This window comes from Pogona vitticeps, chromosome 1 (genome assembly GCF_051106095.1).
Source record: "Pogona vitticeps strain Pit_001003342236 chromosome 1, PviZW2.1, whole genome shotgun sequence".
In the NCBI taxonomy this organism is placed as follows: domain Eukaryota; kingdom Metazoa; phylum Chordata; class Lepidosauria; order Squamata; family Agamidae; genus Pogona; species Pogona vitticeps.
In genome coordinates this window covers 292,219,195-292,238,366 of record NC_135783.1, presented here as the reverse complement: position 1 = coordinate 292,238,366, position 19,172 = coordinate 292,219,195, and the positions used below count along the sequence as shown (strand labels likewise).

At 40.7% G+C, this 19,172-nt stretch overlaps 1 protein-coding gene across 4 annotated transcripts in view; it reads left to right on the top strand.

The window, feature by feature from the left end:
* The window catches only part of LRP4 (LDL receptor related protein 4), a 134,952-nt gene that overhangs the window by 62,718 nt on the left and 53,062 nt on the right, over positions 1–19,172 (top strand). For all 4 annotated transcript variants that reach the window (XM_020799040.3, XM_020799032.3, XM_020799046.3 and 1 more), the window contains exons 3-5: positions 15,131–15,247; positions 16,937–17,050; positions 18,598–18,714. In XM_020799040.3, coding sequence (XP_020654699.3) covers positions 15,131–15,247; positions 16,937–17,050; positions 18,598–18,714 — 348 coding nt within the window. The remainder of the gene's footprint in view (positions 1–15,130; positions 15,248–16,936; positions 17,051–18,597; positions 18,715–19,172) is intronic.

The window sequence follows — 19,172 nt, the reverse complement described above, 5'->3', positions numbered from 1 at the left end:
AGTCTTGAAGCATGCTTTATACCTTCTAGTGGCTGGAATCCTGTTACTTGGCATGGTAAGTCACACTAGAGTAGGTCTGTTGAATCAGTAAGGATCTGGTGAGTCAACTCTTCCGTAACTAAAAATGATTCAAATGGTTCTAGTTGCAGCATATTGCACAAAAATAAGTCACAGTTAAAGTAGGCTCATTTGCCTCAATGGAACTTACGGAAGGGTTGACTCACTATATTCCCACTGATTCAGTGGGCTTACTCTACAGTAGTGTGATTTACTCTGCTAAACAACAAGATTTCGGCCTGTTTGTTTATGTGTGCTTTTTCTTCCACAAAGATGGTCACCTTGTTGATAATATGTCACAAATGGGTTTTCCCTAGGAGAGGTTGGGAGGGATGAAAACTTAATAAATTTAAACAGAATGTGGTATATTTAAGACTTGGAACATATTCTTGCTGTCCTAAATTTCAGCATTCATAATAAAGCATTTCAGGAGGATAAGCAGCAGTGGCTGTTTGTGCTGCTACTTTTTTCCTTTTCACCCATCACCATATAGGAATCCTTTATAAGATTTATAATTACTAATGGGATTACTGGCTGCCTTTTAAACTACCTGCATTTTAAGCCAGAAATAAATGTTAGCTGGGTACAGTTTCTCCATTGTAAAGATGGATATTTTGGCACATGAGGAGTTACAGAGTGCAACATCTTACTCTTGCTTGCTTTTTCCAAAACACTGTACAAGTATAATAAATACAAAATATAATAAAATACAATAAACCATAAACCCTATGGCTAACGAAAACTACCATTAACTAAAAATGCACAAATTAAAACCTGTTTGAACATTTCAGGGCAATATTCACATTTGGTCAAGGGCTAGGTTAGGGCAGCTTTAAATAATTCGGTCTTAATTTCCTTCCTAAAACCAGAGACGGATGGTGCCTGGAAAACATTTGTAGGAAGCTTGTTCCAGAGAGAAAGGGCCACGACAGAGAAAGCTCCATTCTTAGTGCTGGCTTTTTTTGCCTACTTGAGTGTTACAGTTCTTAACATCAAGGACTGTGTAGAATGGGTACTATTTTGTGGGAGAAATGATCTCCTAAATATCAAGGTCCTAAACCATTAAGGGCTTTATAGTTTATAACCATCTCCTTAAATTGAGCACAAAAACTAACAGAGAGCCAATGAAGGCATGCCAGGTCTGGAGATATGTGTTCATATCTGCTGGTACCTATAATCAGTCTGGCTGCTGCATTTTGGACCCGTTGAAGTTTTCATATTACAGTAATTCAGGGGCAGCCCTACATAGAAAATGTTACAGTAGTCATTGTAGAGATTACCAACACACAAACCACTTTTGTTAGGCATTTCTTCTCCAGATAGTGGCACAGCTGGGCAGTCAGCCAAAGTTGATAAAAGGCACTCTTGGCCACAGCAGATATTTGCACCTCCAAAGAGGGAGCAACGTCCAAGAATACCTGCAGGCTGTGAACCTAATTCTTAAGGGGAAGCGGAACCCCATTGAGGCCAGGTCCCTCTAACCGGTGCAATGACTTATTCTAAAAAGGATGTCTGTATCCATCACCACCACTATGTCTACTGGGGGGTAAAAGCAAATTTGAGAACTGAAATAAATGCATTTAAAAATGGGTTTAATCTTTCTGGAAAAGCAGGTAGGACCCTGTATTTATTTGCCAAGGTCTCCTGGAGATAGCATTTACTTCTCACCATGCATCTGAGATGTACTCCCAGTTTCTACCTGGTTAAATTGTAGAGGCAAAAATAAGGTGTGAACATATTCACTATCACAGTGCTACTTTGGTGGAGTTCAGTTTGATAAAAGTTGTTTGTTTAGGTTTATGAACTTGCTAAGGCTTTCTCATAGAAAATATACACAGCAAGGCCAACATCTGCAGATGTTTAAGACGTTACAAATTACGCAGTATCTAAAAAGAGACTCTTAATCTCATTAGGACCCTAGGAACTTTGCTAAACAGTTCATGAATGTTCAAGCACATGCTTCATCTTGCCCATCGGGCTTTCTTTGTTCCTGCCAGAAGCACCACAGCATAATTAATAAAGATAACTGATAACCTTCTCCCAGTGAGAGGCAATATCAAGAATAGTTGAGGAGTCTTCAGTAATGCATGCAGCAGGGCATAGAGTACCCTGATGTAGGTGTGAAGTTGTCTTTTTCTCTGCGCTCTCAAAGGACTGTAGATATGAAAACCCCAATTTTCTTAGGTTCACTTTAGTTCTGCCAAGTCCACTCTGTCACTTTAATTGACTTCATGTAACCCAGTTCTCCATGTGTATTTTGTAACTGTTATTTTATTGGACACTTCCTCTCTTTTTTATGACTTGTTTTGTATAGCAGAAAGAGACGGATTTGCTTTTTCATATGCCTTTTTCTTTCCAGACATGTAGGAGGTAGCTTGCAAGTGGACAGGAAAAAATAAATTTTACTTAAGTGAAGAGCTAACCTACTATAGGAATTTGATGTGAAAGACTCATGTGAAGGGAGATAATTTGTTTTGTCTCATAGAATTTTTCCACCTGCCATGAATGTGCAACTGTCTTTATTTAATGTGGTAAGACTAGTTGATTTTATGTATAAAGCAAAATTTGCACTGAGTTTAGTTTTCATATTTTCTGTTTTAAGAGTCAGCAGTGTTGTGTGTGTTTGTGTGTGTTATAAATGTCCCACATGGCTTAGTCTGGGATTGTAAAAGCGCTTCAAAGTGGCGTGCAGTTAGGTGTCTGGTTGTCTCTGTGGTGGAAGGGATGTGGGCTCAAGTGAGCCACTGTGCATCTTTCCCCACTCCCAAAACTCAGGTGGCCTTGCGTGCAAGAAAATCTCTGTGTCAGTAAAACTCTCAGAATGGAAACAGATAGAAGCCTGTCTGAATGACTGTTGAGAACCTTGGGCTACTGCAGTCCTTTACTCTATCCTTCCTTATACATGCAAAAGTGATAATGAGAACAAGCCTCTGGGCAGAGTGAGATGGTTGGCTTAGGTGACATTAATGGCAGCTCCTGTCTGTTCTGTCTGAACTTCCCTCGATTGGAGGGCAGAACAGTGTGTGACACATGGGAAGTCCTCTGCCCCCTATGTAAGCCTGCCTCTAAAGTTGTAAGTGAAAAGACACTACCACTGCAGATGATGACAGCAGCCACAAAATTAAAAGACGCCTGCTTCTTGGGAGGAAAGCAATAACAAACCTAGACAGCATCTTAAAAACCAGAGACATCTCATTGCTGACAAAGGTCCACATAGTCAAAGCTATGGTTTTTTCACTAGTGATGTATGGAAGCGAAAGCTGGACCATAAAGAAAGCTGACCGCTGAAGAATTGATGCTTTTGAATTGTGGTGCTGGAGGAGACTCTTGAGAGTCCCCTGGACTGCAAAGAGAACACACCTATCCATTTTGAAGGAAATCAACCCTGAGTGCTCACTGGAAGGACAGATCCTGAAGCTGAGGCTCCAATACTTTGGCCATCTCATGAGAAGAGAAATCTCCCTGGAAAAGACCCTGATGTTGGGAAAGAGTGAAGGCAAGAGGAGAAGGGGATGACAGAGGATGAGATGGTTGGACAGTGTCATTGAACCTACCAACATGAATTTGACCCAACTCCGGGAGGCAATGGAAGACAGGAGTGCCTGGCGTGCCCTGGTCCATGGCGTCACGAAGAGTCGGACAAGACTAAACGACTAAACAACAACAAGCAATGCTCAGCAAGATTCATCTGCCAGTACAGCTAGCTCTTGTGTGTGTGCTGTGAAGGGAACACCACCTTGTCTTTCAGCTTTAGGCAGCAAAATGTCCTGGGCCTACCCTGTACCTGAATTACTGGCAGATGAGGATTTAATTTCCTAGGGTCCAGCGATAGTCCACATTAAGAGAGAGGACTTCTTAATTCAGGTTTTGCTTCTCTGATTGGTAAGAGTTCGGATTCCCAGAAGATGTATAAAAGTATGTGATTGTCCACTCTAATATTTTTTTCTGTGGAAAAAACAATGGCCCAGTTTGAGTTGGCTAGCAACTATTGGTGTAATTGCTGTGTTACAAATGCCTTACTTGTTGGAATTGTAACTCTCAGTGAGCCACAGAAAACAGGGCTTGTAGAGAAAATGGCAGTTGAATGCTAAAATAGCCTAAGGAACCTAGAGTGGGGAAGACTTTGCAGCAGGATGAGAAATTTCAAACAGTCTGAGTAACATTAAACCCAGAGTAGGCTAGCATCAAAACCTCAGGGACTGAATAATGCAAATAGATCAAATTGCGTCAAATTCAGAGAGAAATCTCTTGCAAAGGAAAGAATAATGGCTGCCAAGATAACAGTAGATAAACTTCCATTTGGTTGAATAGCATCTGCAGTTAGCCAAAAGGAAAGAGATGATCTTCCAGGTAGTTGGACCCCATTTGCATTTGTTTAGTAATCTTCCTTTAGTGGCACAGGAATGTCAGGTATTCCTAACTGTACCTATCAGTATTCTGTTGCTGCAGGGCTTGTGGATCTATGGGCTAAAGATGTCATGGGCACTAGCCAACAATACAAGACCCCAAGTTAGTGATCTTAAATACTGTATTTAGTTCACACAAAGCCCTATATATAAATATAGTATGTGTTGCACACAAATTTATCTCTAAACCATGTAAATTATAACATTGACAATTCAAAACCTAGTATCTATTTTAAAATATGGCAGTGGTGCAGGGCATTTTAATCCTGTTTGATCTTTCTCAAGTCTACATAAGATGGGTCTGATCCTTGGAGGAAAAAAACTAATTTCTGCTCAATTTCAAATCAGTTGTTGTTGGGCTGAAACCTTTTTAATATTTGTTGTTTTTGATGCAACAATGTTAACATTCCTGTGTGTGGAAAACATTCATAAAACATGCAGTGTCAAAATAAACATCTGGGCTGGTACATTAACTAATACCTGTAGAGTAATAAACACATTTCAAGTAAACTTAATTCAGGCTACAGGTATTAGAACTGGTAGTGAGTGTTAATTTGACAGTTTCTTCCTGGATTCCTCTGAAGTTCCACAACACTTTGTTGTTTGCAGCAGGATTTCCATTCTGGAAAGTGTTGGGGATGGTGTGAATGGGGCTTTTCAGTGCAAGGAAAGATGTACACAGATACCAATGCTGTGAAAGAGTTCATCATGCAATTAAGGATACATGGGCAGAAGCCTGCTTCCGTACATTCATTGCCTTGACTGGGTTCCTCTTTGTTTGGAGTCATAAAAAGAGCCCTGTTTGATCATATCAAAGGCTTGCCTAGTCTAGCATCTTGTTTCCCACAGTGCCTAGTCAGATATCTATGGGAAGCCCACCCCCCCAGAACATCTCTGTAATGCCACCCTCCCATTTATGTTCTCCAGCAACTAGTACTGAGAGTCACAATGCTCCTGGTGCTAAAGGAAATAAACCCGTGAGCCATCCTGAAAGCTTTGTTCACCTAAAGGTGTATGAGATCTTTTTGAAGTTACTTGAATAGCAGAAGCGCATTTTAAGTGTGCACTATGTAAAAAAAAAGTACTTTCTGGCATCTTTTCCTGAATCCTGTACTCTTTGGCTACACTGGATAAACACCTGGTTCTCGTATTGTGAGAAAAGGAGAAAAATCACTGTGGTGGCATTTGCTACAGAAGACTAACATGGCTGCCACTCATGCTTAACCAACCAACCAACCAAACAATCCAAGATTTGTCTACTTGAGGTCTCCACATTATATATGGTGTGGTTGTGGATTTAGCAATTGTTTAGACCAGTGGTTCTTAACGTGGGCGATAATGCCCCCCAGGGGGTGATTTCATTTTTCAGGGGGGCGGTAGAACGAAAAGGGGCGGCATGGGGGCGCTGGAGCAGAAGGGGGCGGTAGGGGGGGCGCTGGAGCAAGCCAAACCTGTGAAGATGGCTGCAGCCTTTTTACAGTGTGCATGAATATATATTTTCCTCCAATCTTAATTTAGTTTCAGAGTTTTCATCTTGAAATTTTTAGTTCCTGCATTGTGGTTTGTTTTTATGCCCTTTTTATATTTCTTTTTGCGTCTTAAAATTCGCTTGCAACTAAATCATTAAATGTTACTTTTTGGGGGCATTTCATTTTCTTGGAATTGAATTTTGTTTTCAGGGGTCATTGGATTTAAGTGTCTTAAATAAATAAATAAATAAATAAATAAATAAATAAATAAATAAATAAATAAATAAATAAATAAATAAATAAATAAATAAGATATCATCACCGTGGGGAGGGGGGGGATGATAACTTCCTCAATGGCTCAAGGGGGCGTTTGTTTCAAAAGGTTAAGAACTGCTGGTTTAGACCTTGTGCTGACAGATTATACTTGCAGGTGCCAAATATAGGTATATATCCCTGGTCTTGGGATGTTTCAATATGACAAACTCTGATAATCCCTCTCTGTTCTGAAATAGCAGTCATTTTTCTGCTCTTCTCTTCTGTAGATTCAACTCCTCCATATATACTTGATTCCTTTCTTAATACAGTGGTTCCTGAGAAATTAATGCTTTTCATTCATGTTTTCTTATAGAAGTTTGTACTTAGGCGCTTTGGGCAAAGTTCCTCTTCACAGCGGCTTAAGATAAGGCTGGCGAAGCACCTTCTTTCAAAGGCCATACACCCTGAAGACTTCTTTGTTTGCATCACAGGCAAGCTTGGGACATGCAGGAGGTTCTCAAGAATTTTTGCCCCTTGTTCATGGAGAAAATGAGCTTACTGTTTGCACACAAACAAATTGTGACTGTTTCTCTTGCAGTAAACAAGGAAACATGGATGATCCTGTATTTCATTCCAGTGTCTATGATAATTATATCCACCTCTTTTTTCAAAAAAGCACAAAGGTTATATAGGTTAGCCTCTCCCCATCACAATTTCATTCTCAACAACACTGTGCAATGAGCTGGGCTGAGAAATAGGAGAAATATGAAAAGTTTTGTTTGGACTACAATTCCCAGAGCCCCACAGATATTATGGAAGTGGCCATTCTAGTAGTGGGATTCTGGTAGCTGTTATCCCTAAACAACTACTACTCATCTCTGGCAGATCACAACTATCCCAAGATGACCTAACAGTCTTTATGGCTGAATAGCATTGTGTGTCTTTATCTCGTTAGTTTGTGTTCAGTGCTGTAGCAACTATGCTGATTCTGTTCTGAAGGATGGCAACAGTCAACTCTAAAAGACTGAGTCTGTACATGGTGCCCTTTTCTTCATGTTGTTTTGGAACTTTTGAAATTATTGTGGAATCTTCCTGCAATCATCATCTTAGGTTTAAGAGTAAAACTGCATTCATGAAGTGGTAAACCCTGCATTAATAGGAACAGGTATTTCTTATTTTAGTTGTAAGCTGAGGGCAAAAATACAGTGGCCTGGTTTGAACATTTTGATTCTGGCTGAATTGGCAGACATGCCTGTTGGCTGTTGAAGAGGGAATATGGGGCCCCTTTTGTGTGTAACTGTTTCTCTGTGTCATTTTCCCTCCCACCCCTCTCATTTTCCCTAACCTGAACCTCATTTTTCATATTTAAGGGGAGTATTAAATTGGGAGGAACTGCTCCCTGTAGGGTTGGAATTTTCATTTTGAGCAGTTGCCTTGTGTGAGTAGCAGCAGCTCAATGGGATAATGGTATCTGCTCTGAACCAGCGCTAATGGCCTAACCCTGTGGGAGCCTGAAGAATTCTCCCCCAGAGAGCCGGCATGCAAATTCCCTTCCAGGCGGCTACTGCACAGGCCTTTGGTGATTAGTCACACTAGGGCTCAAGGCTGCATATGTTGGAAAGGGAGGGGTTTTTGGGGGGGGTTGCTTCCTTGAAGCTGCAGCTGAGGCCTGGGAGAATCTGATCAGCAGCGCCCGATTTGATGGGAAAGACAGCAGCAGTGCAAGCTGCCTCTGTAGTTCTGAGATTATTTTATGGGCAGGAGAATAATCTATCTAGAATTTAGTGAGTCTAAAAACTATGTTGATACTTAGGGACAAACAGCTTTTTCTAGTTTAGTAAAGGTAAAAGGTAAAGGTTCCCCTTGACAATTTTTGTCCAGTCATGTCCGACTCTAGGGGGCAGCGCTCATCCCGCTCTTCAAGCCATAGAGCCAGCGTTTGTCCAAAGACAATCTTTCCGTGGTCACATGGCCAGTGTGATTTAGACACGGAACGCTGTTTACCTTCCCACCGAGATAGCACCTATTTATCTACTCGCATTTGCATGCTTTCAAACCGCTAGGTTGGCGGGAGCTGGGACAAGTGATGGGCGCTCACTCCGTCGCGTGGATTCGATCTTACGACTGCTTGGTCTTCTGACCCTGCAGCAGAGAGGCTTCTGCGGTTTAGCCCACAGCGCCACCACGTCCCACTTTCTAGTTTAGCAGAACTCAATTGTTGGTCAGAACGGAAAAGTGGCTTTTGTATGAGATGAAGAGAGCACAAGTGGGTGATATGAACATTTTAAAAGATCTTTTGGAAGTGTCCAAAAGACCTTATAGGCCAGATGGGTGGGGTATAAATCAAATAAATAAATAAATAAATAAATAAATATAAATAAGTGTTTTTTACTTCTTGTTTTACAAGCGGTTGTAATTTGTTATAACTGACTCAAAAACTAAAACCATACATTATTGGTATACCATTTTGGATTGTGAACCAGCAAGTTTATGATCTTTTTCAACTTATAGGGACTCAACTTCCCATGAATATAACTGGGGGAAAGCAAAACTCCACTGGAGATAAATCTGTATGAACATTTGTAATTATGCTGCAAGATTGGAAGTGCTTGTGAGACATAGGTGTACTTTTCTCTTTGGATCTGTGTAACACTGAGTTGCTTCATTGTGAGCACTGTTTGCTACGAGAAGGTGAATGAAATCGCTCATATGAACGGTTCCTAATTGCTGTAGAGGAAAAACTAATTGCACATTTTGAGAACACATAGCACAACGCTTCTGGAATTCATAACATTTCAGACTGTAAATGGGGATCTCATGGCTGAATGTTTCTTCATATCATGTTCAGTAGTGTAGCCACAAATTCCGGACATGAGACTTACACAAACACTTGTCATTTGCCTGTCCCCTTCCTTCCTGAACACACATGCACACACTCCAAATTATGATTTAACTGCCACTACCTGAGAGCTACCAGCATGATTTTGACCCAACTCCGGGAGGCAGTGGAAGACAGGAGGGCCTGGCGTGCTCTGGTCCATGGGGTCATGAAGAGTCGGACACAACTAAATGACTAAACAACAGCAACCTGAAAGTAGGGAAACAGGAATCCATGTGAAGGTGATGGAGAAGCTGCCCTCTAGAGACTATCCCCCCCCTTTCTTACATAGCTTGTGAAATGCGGGGGCAGCAGCAGCTGCGGCTGTGGCTTTTCTACTAGGCTCTCCCATATTTCTACTCTGCCCCCTCCTTCTCCTAGGCTCGGGAATGGGACAGTGAAGATGCACAAAGAGAGTTCAGAGAGTTCTTTTACAAAGAGAAAAACAGTTTTCAGAGCTACTCCATCGGTGAGTTATAGGATGGCTCTTTTTCTGGGCTTTCACTGACGCCTTGTGTGTGTGTTCACAGACAAAGATAGTGGTGCAGAAGGCCAAGATGCAAAAGCAAAGTGTGCTGCTTATATACCGCCTCATAGTTCTTAAAGTAGTCAAGGTGGTTTACAATTTTTTAATTATACAGACTACACATTGCCTCTCCCCCCCCCCCCCCAAGCAAGCTAGGTACCCATTTTTACTAACCTCAGAAGACTGGAAGGCTGAGCCAAGCTCAGATCCTTTGATACCAAACACTGACTGTGAGCAGAGTTTTATCTGCAATACTGCAGTTTAACGACTGTGCCACAAAGCACCCAAGCTATCCTAACCAGGCAAGCGAGGGTGAGAGGATGTGCTAACTCCCTTAGATGGGACAAAATTCCACCCCCAACCAAAGAGGAAAGTGTCCGTATGGGATGGAAAGGGATAACAGTTTGGAAGAAGGAGCTAGTGTAAAGATTCCATGATTGTCTGGGGGTGGGGGTGGGGATAGATGGAAGGATCTCTAACAGGAGAAGTTCTGGGGCTTCAGTGACCTGTGGGGTGGTAGGGCTACATTATCGCTCAAATTTAAAAAAAGATTTGTGTTTTGCACAAACCTTTCTGTAATTTCTGTCTGTGTGTTTTGGGAGGGGCTATATCAATCAGGGGCAGCAAACTTGTTTTCACCAAAGGTTAAATTGGTTCTAGGCAAAGCACATTAAGGGCTGCATGGGAGGAGATGCTGAAAGAGGGAATGTTGAATGATACAGCTATGGGTTTTTTAAATGCCACATGTCTAATACATCCCTCATAATTTGGTGTCATTTTAAATTTTGAGAGGGAGTTATGGTCATTTTTATAATACCTGCAAGAAGACTCATCTAAAAGGATGAGACTGCCTGGCTTCTTGGTTCCAATTAAGTAAGCCTTGTGTTGCCCATTTCCCTTCTCTTGAAGGCTCAAGCAGGATTATGCTTTATTTACCAGCCTCCTGGCTCTGAGTGTGGGCCCCGATTCCATGTAGCTTCAGCTGTTTTGGAGTTGAGGGAAGATGCTATTGCTTTTTCATCAGATGTTAGCTGGATGGAATTAAGCTTGAAAGTGAATTATAAGACCAAGAGTATTTACACATACTTAAAAAGATAGGTTTATGAGTCTCTTTTTGTCCATCTCATTTCACTTTCTTTGTGTGCGTGTTTCATTCTGTTAATTTGTTAATTTATAGTTTTAAAAATATGCATTGCCTGAAATCTGTTGTGCTGTTATGCAAAAGGAGTAACAGGGACCTCTATAGATGTTATTTGTTGCACACTGAGTCATGCAATTCAATTTGCCACAGATAATGTCTATGGAGATTTCTTAATTTACAACAATTCACCTGTAAAAGATATGCCTTTTGTGTAACAGCATAACAGTATTTTAGCCAATGAAATACATACTTTTAGGTGCATGTGTATCTACCCATTTAGAATTGTACTCTGCCTTCAAATTCATAGTTTAATAGTTTAAACAACGTCACTAAACTGAGAGAATTGCAAAGCGTGTTATGGTCTAGATGGCACACTAGCACAGAAAATGTAAATCTAATAAATTAGATTTATACCGAGTTCCAGAATCATTATTACTTTGAAGACAAATTTGGAGAAAGGAGCAAACTGGTGAAAGAACTATGCTAAAGAATAGTAGGCCCCAAAATTATATTTAAAATTATTAATAATACATATCGTCATTTTTATTTTTGTGTAATGAAGCAAGGGAAGGGTGGTGTGTGTAAATAAGAGCAGACTCATTAAATATGAACCCACTTGCCTGTGGCAAATACATGATTTCCATAAGGTGAGCAGACGTGGCCCCATTGTGGAGATGGAAAAAAAAATAGGCCCAGTACTGTTCTCAGCAATGTAATTTTATTGTATTTTAAATGTAAGCCGCCCAGAGACCTTTGGGTAGTGTGGGCGGCATATAAATAAAATAAAATAAAATAAAATAAATAAATAAATTGGCAATACTGGCTGAAAAGGAAGCAGAACTCTCAAAAGGTAGAAAATGAAAGGAGAAGGAGAAGACAGGAAGCTCTTTTATAGTAGGAAAGAGTAACATGTCTCTGTCAAAGACTGATTAGATACTGAGTTTCTTGTGCTTTTGTATCGTTCTTTCTAACAACCTTAAAAAGATACAGTACCGGTAGTTAGCATGGATCACAATCATGCACTGGAATGGCAAGTCCAGTGGTGCCAAAACGGGGGGAACATGTGAGAGAAGCTTGAATGAGTGGAGCCCACCAAATCTGTTGAAAGATCTGTCTCATCTAGAGCTTCAAATGGTAGCTGACTGTAGAATTTAGGGGGGTGAAGTCCAAGAATTAATTTTTCCAACTTTGTTTGGGAAACAGAGCATTCTGTTTTGAATAGTACAGTAGTTCAATTATTCCCAATGTCACAGACCCACCACACCCTGGGTTTTGTTCCCAAGCGTCACATATTAATGACTTCTGTCATGAATCTGCTTTTCTCAAGAGACTTTATTGGGCAACTCCCAGTTCTAGTTTCATATGAGAGGGCAAAAATGCTTCTTGATCCTCATTATACAAACCAGTAGAAATTTGTCATATTGCTTCTACATGGAAAAGGCCCAGACATTTAAGCCTCTTTCTATCTACAACCTGTAGAAAGGGAATGGGAAAGGGTGCATTAGCAAGCCCTCATCCTCAACCTTCATGTACTGAGTCTAAGGTGAAAGGTTTCTGTGACCTAGTAGGCACACATTCACTTCCTTGTGCTCATGCATATTTTTCAATTCATTAGTCTGTTGCTGTGGGCCCTGGGGTTGCAGGCCCCAACATATCCATTGTTGTGGAATTTCGCAGCCATTGGTAGCAATTCCAGGTGACAAGCTTTTGGGAGACAGTGAAAGGCGGACCATCTGGCGTGTCATTCTTGGCCTGCAAGAGAACTTCTTTTCCTCTTGTCTCTTGTATTACTGCTGCATTTTCCCCCTCCTCCATTCCCTGTGTTTGGTTGTAGGGCGGAAGCCTAGCTGATGACAGTTAGAAGATAGCATCAGTTGACTGGGCAGGGATGAAAAGGCTTCACAATCACTACCTTTTTCTTACTCTCTTTTCTTTTTTCTTTTCTTCTTTTAAATAGTTGAAGTAATGTTTTTCTCTTCAAGAACACACCTGTCAGGAACAAAAAATACAAATAACAAAATCCTGTGCTACTCCCTTCTAGTCATAGTTGGCAGCCCTTGAAAGCATAGTCCTCGTAAGGCTGAGAGTTTCTTTCATCACTGAGAAGGAGAGTGGGGTGTGATTGATTTATGCCGTCCTTTTGAATCCTATCCTTTATGGATGGCGGCCTCAGTTTTCTAAGGGATTTGGGGAGGAGTGCATACTGCACAATTAGAAAAACTGTAGTGTTTCTGGAAATTTAGAAGAAGTAAAAAAAAGTAGCTAAAAAAGGTAACTTTTCCAAGATCTGTCACAATATGATACAGTACAGCTCACATTGTTTGTTATATATCTCACAGCTCTTTCTTTTAGTGTCCTGGAATTCTTTCTAGATCTACAGTTTATAGAGCAACAAATTTGCCCTTATTGCTCTTTTGCCACATAGGATCCGGATATTTTCTTTCACTTAAGGAGTGGTGTTTCTCCTTTTAGTGGTCTGAAGCACAGGAGCATCTCCATGTTTTTCCCCCTCATCACCTTATTTACTCACAGATTGTGCTAGAAATGCAAAAACTTTGCCCCATTGTACCACCACAAAAAAAGTTAGAAGAAGCTGAGGGGAATATGGTCTCCCTTGATATCTAGACAAGGGTTGAGGGCAAGTGCATGCCCAGAAGGGGTTGCTTCTGCTTCTCTGTCTCATGTTCTTGGAAAAATTGGCTCACCTATATATTCACCCTATATAGAGGGATGAGATGGCGCTGTGGCTTAAACCGCAGAAGCCTCTGTGCTGCAAGAAGACCAGCAGTCATAAGATTGAATCCACACGATGGAGTGAGCTCCCGTCACTTGTTCCAGCTCCCGCCAGCCTAGCAGGTCGAAAGCATGCAAATGCAAGTAGATAAATAGGTACCTCCACGGTGGGAAGGTAACAGCATTCCGTGTCTAGTCGCCCTGGCAATGTGATCACGGAAAATGTCTTGCTCTGCAGCTTGGAAACGGGGATGAGCACCACCCCCTAGAGTCAGACAGGATTGCGCATTTGTCAAGGGGAACCTTTACCTTTACTTTACCTATATATTCAGGATGCAGCTTTTTCTTTCAAAAACAAGTGCATTCTACAGGCAGGCAGTTGGGCCTACTTTTGCTACTAGCTAATGTAGCAATGTGTTTTTCTTAGAAGGTCAGTAAAATAAATACTTTCAGTGTGTTCTCAGAAATTGGTGACTATCTTAATTTATCTGTGTATGATTAAATGAATTTGCTGTTATGAAGAAAAGACAGACATAGAGTAAATGCTTCTTAGAGTCTTTTTGTCACTGCAAACATTTTATGAGGTTTGAGAGTGTTGTCTGTGAGTTAGATATAATGCTTGTTGTCATTTTTGTTGTTCAAGTTTGCATATCAAGTTTATCAAATTCAGTAACCAATTTGTTTGGGAGCGTTTGTGGGAAATTGTTAAGAAACTTCTAAAATCTTAGCACTGGAAAGCAGGTTACGGTACAATAAAAGATGGAGAGGTGGAATTAAATTTCCTGTTGTAAGGAAAGTAAAAATACTGACTGGCATTGGGAGTCAAATGGGTGCAATATCTGTATACTGTGGCAGATTTTCAAATTTAAGAGTGCTTGTTGTTTATATACCATTTCCCCAAAAATAAGCCCTAACCTGAAAATAAGTCCTAGTTTGAGTTTTCAGGATGCTCGTGATATAAGCCCTGCCCCCAAAATAAGCCCCAGTTAAGTGAAACTCTGCCCTCTACCACTGTACAGCAACCAGAAGAAGATGACATGACTGTATTTGAATAAATGCAGATTGTTGTACATGAAAAAAAAGTCTCCTGAAACGAAGCCCTAATGTGTTTTTTGGAGCAAAAATTAATACAAGACCCTGCCTTATTTTCGGGAAACACAGTTGCTGCCCTTATGTGCATATGGGTAGAAAAGTAAAGTATTCATGAGAGAGCCATGGGGCTCCTAATGATAGAGATTGTATGTCCTTAAGTCTACCATAGCTTTCAATGAGCAGCATGTTAAGAGTGACTGTTTCCTCTCATGAAATAACTCAAAATGTATTTCTGAGAAAGAACTGCCTACTCTACCGCTCCATTCCAGTAATCTCTTCAGCAATATTGTTGAATCTATATTTGTTGTCTTTTAAGCATAATTTAGTGTAATTTGAAGGGAATCACAGAATTATGTTTTCATGGAAGTAAAAACTGAGTTTAGGAAGAACCAGATTAGTTATTAATGGAATTTGGAATTAGATATTAATGGAATTTGGGAAGATTTGTGAGGTGTTCCTCTGGAGCAAATGGGTAGGATTTTTAGAATTGTACCTACCAGCAAAGTCAATACATATTAGTGAAACATAATGGCTTCCCCTAATAGCTTAATGTCTCTAATTCTTGCATTCCAGTGCTGCCCACTTGTTCCCCATTGGATTTTCACTGCGACAATGGCAAATGTATCCGTCGTTCATGGGTCTGTGATGGAGACAATGACTGTGAGGATGATTCTGATGAGCAGGACTGCCGTAAGTCAACTCTAGACAAGTATTTTATGCAAAATAATTTTAGCAGACCAGACAGAGTACTGCTGGCATTATTTCCACTATTATTGACTCTGGGAGTGTATATGTGACTAAATATTTGAGAGGCTATTAGCAACTGTTGTAACAGCTAGGAGTGTCTACCTTCAAATTCTCTTGAATTGTCAGCTATGGAAATAGCTTGGTCATCATAACCTGTGCCTTAGTAATTTTTCATTTGTACTACCATAGTAAGCTGTATGTGGGCCTGCCCATTGAGTTGGTTCAGAGGCTTCAGGTGATTCACAACACCTCAGTTATTGAACAGCATGCAAATATGGGGCCATATAACAACAACTTTCCACAATCTTCATTTCCTTCCTTTCTACCTCTGAGCCTACTCCAAGCTATTGATGTTGCCTTATAAGGCCCTAAAACAGCCCAGAGCCCAAGTATTTGTTGATTATCGACCTGACACTCTTAATTATGAGCTGTCTGTACATATCCATTAGATATCTTTAGTAACTCATTTTGTTGGTTTGAGGTGCATCTCTTCACCCATGCCGTTGAGTCCTTGTGAGAATACTTTTTAATATTTTGTTTCTTGAACAGTATTTTTGTATGTATTCATTACTGAAATGTTTAAGTTTTTATGGTATCCAGTTTCATATTTTACTTGTTGACTGTCTTGGGATTTGTAATGAAGAACAATATGTAAGTTTTGTATAATAATAACAAATAATCACTTGCCAGAATATGGGTGTTCTCTCTCTCTCTCTCTCTCTCTCTCTCTCTCTCTCTCTCTCTCTCTCTCTCTCTCTCTCTCTCTCTCTCTCTCTCTCTCACACACACACACACACACACACACACACACACACACACACACACACACACACGAGAGTTGGAATTGCTGCAGTAAACTGATGATGTACTATTTGCATATCAGTCACATGCCTATATTCTAGATGCATTTGATCATGCACCTGGAAAACATCTGACAAGTGCATTTAGCTTCAGCAGCCTCTACAATTCCTCTTACACATAGGTAAATATCTCATAGGATTTGAATCACTGTGTGTTCTTCTTTCCATTGCCAACGAATGACTTAGAACGTTCCTTTCACATGCTGGAAGTCAGACGAGCCGTCACGTTTTAAGTCTCCCAGATTTCCTCCTTCTGCAAGTCAAAAAGGCTCTTTGCCATGCCTCACTTGCTGCATGGGGGGGGGGTTCCCATGTTTCTCCCCAGACCATTTCCAGGTATGGATTGTTACAACTATACATTTGGCATACCAGCTCGCTCAAAAGCGTCTTCCTTTAGGCATTAAGGCTCACTCTACTAGAGTGGTTGCTGCCTCCACAGCCTTCCTGAAGGGAGTACCGCTCCATGACACCTGGGCAACCTCTTCCATGTTTGCTGCTGTTGTTTCTGACTTCAGCAGCTCTAGGTGTCTAGCAGTCTTGTCTAATGTATTTCAAACTGTACACTTTGCTAGATAGGATGCACTTCATCAAATAATTGAAGTCTGTGTTCTTCTATTGCTTCTCTTGGTGCTGCATTCTCATAACAAAGTTGTTTCCTACATTGAAAGAGGTCATGATTCCAAGACTACTGTGTAGCACACAGAGGTCTTTGGGCTTGTAAAACTCTATGCTGCTTTAGCCTGCTTCTTTGTAATACTGTGTCTCTATACAGCTCCACGAGAATGTGAGGAGGATGAATTTTCATGTCAGAATGGATACTGCATACGCAGCCTGTGGCACTGTGATGGAGACAACGATTGTGGGGACAACAGCGATGAACAGTGTGGTTAGTGGCTTGACAGTGATAAGTAGCAAGTTGTTAGGTACAATATTTGTACAGCTGTCTTTTATTCCAGTGTTGTTTTGGGGACAGTTCATTGGAAAAGAGCTTGGATGAATTTCTGTCCTGGGGTCATGGCATAGATGTCTCCTTGAGTAGAGCAGACAGGAGGGTTCTCTGAAATTTTGTTGATCATGTCCTACAAATGGTACATTTAGAGCTATATTGCCAGTTGTGGATGTGCACTGTAGCACAAGTGGCTGGTTGGTTAATGTTTTTGAGTTCAAAACAGAGGTAAATATCTGCAGTTAGGTCATTGCAGTAGGAAATAAAAAAGTTTGGCATTACTATCCTAGCAGATAGGAACCATTGTAGAGGAAAGTTAAACTTTCAGCTTGATGAATTGAGCAACTGGGGGCCATGTTGTTTGTCTACACCACCAACACCAACAGCTTCTAGATAGTCTGGGATTCATGGTTTGTCTTGCAACCCAGACTATACTACCTTGTAGAATATAAGCAGCTCACTGTAACTTTGTTGTGAATTTATATCTGTTCAGAATTACTTTAAAAATAAAAACCCATTGGTCATATTAAAGAGAAAAAAGAGGGAAATGACAATCTAATGTGGAGAGTAGATTTGTGGGCTAGGGAAAGAGGTGGGTTAAGCAAAGCTTGGAAAAGACATGCCAATTGTGAAGTTCTGGGAGTTTATTTGTTTATTTAAAAACATCTATTCTGCCTTTCTCCCCAAAAAGACCCAAGGCAGCTTACATCACTAAAACAGTATTTAAAGGCTAAAGCAGTAAGTATACAAATATTAAAAAAGAATTAAACAAGTATAGGTATTATATTGAAATGGTAACTAAGGTCAATATTAAAACACATTTAAAACACATTTAAAACATCAGAGCACAACAGTCCATTTAAAACCCCTTCTCAGACCACCAATCATTAAGGAAAAACCTGCCTGAAGAGAAAGGTCTTTGCCTACCTGTGGAAGGACAGCAAAGTTGAGGACAACCTAGCTTCCTGTGGGAGGGAGTTCCAGAGTCTGGGAGCAGCAATAGAGAAAGCCGTCTCCTGTGTCCCCAATAGACATATCTGTGAAATTGGTGGGACGAAGAGAAAGGCCTCTCCTGATTATCTTAATGCCCGGGCAGGCTCTTAGAGGGAGATGAGGTCTTTTAGATAGCTTGGACTTAAGCCATTTAGGGCTTTGTAGGTTAAAACCAGCACTTTCAATTGTGCCTGGAAACAGATTGGCAGTCAGTAGAGCTGTTGTAACAGGGTTTTTACATATTCCCTGTAACCAACCCCAGTTAACAATCTGGCTGCAGAATTTTGGACCCTTTGGAGTTTCCGAGCACTTTCCAAAGGCAGACCCATGTAGAGTGTGCTACAGTAATCCAACTGAGATGTAATTGGGGCATGTATTTTCCCAAGCTTCAGTTTTAAGGCACCCTCAAGTGCTGAATGAGTGGAATCTGGATCCCAAGATGGTGTATATTAGAGTGATAGTTGAAGTGAACTGTGCCTTGTTTTGTCTTGCAGATATGAGGAAGTGTTCAGACAAAGAATTCCGCTGCAGCGATGGCAGTTGCATAGCTGAACACTGGTTTTGTGATGGAGATACAGATTGCAAGGATGGCTCAGATGAGGAGAACTGCCGTAAGTTAGCCTGTCTTTCTTCAGTGCTGGTAGTATCCATGATCTCCATTCTGCTGCCATGCAGAGGTTCTGTAATGAATCCCAGGCATGCCTCAGTATTCTCAGTCTTTCTGTAGTGTCCTATTGTGATTTCAGCTTTGCTGTGCTGTAGAAGATACATAGATTAGTAGTGCAAATCTTGCCAAAAAATCATACTCCTAAGCCCAAATCCTTTTTGCTTAAATTACATCACCCCCATCTCTCTTTGATAACAGCATGTGTCTCTGAGCTTTGAAATGATAATTGCTATCAGTTACTGTAGCTGTAGCCTCCCAGAACTCCTTTCATTTTGAAGGAATAAATGTATTCCACCACAGTTCCTTTCAGAGCTTTTAGAATGTTTGCATTAGTAGAATACAGATGGGGAAAGTTATTTTAGAGTTGGAAATCCTTGTAATTTTTTCATGTATCTGTAAGTT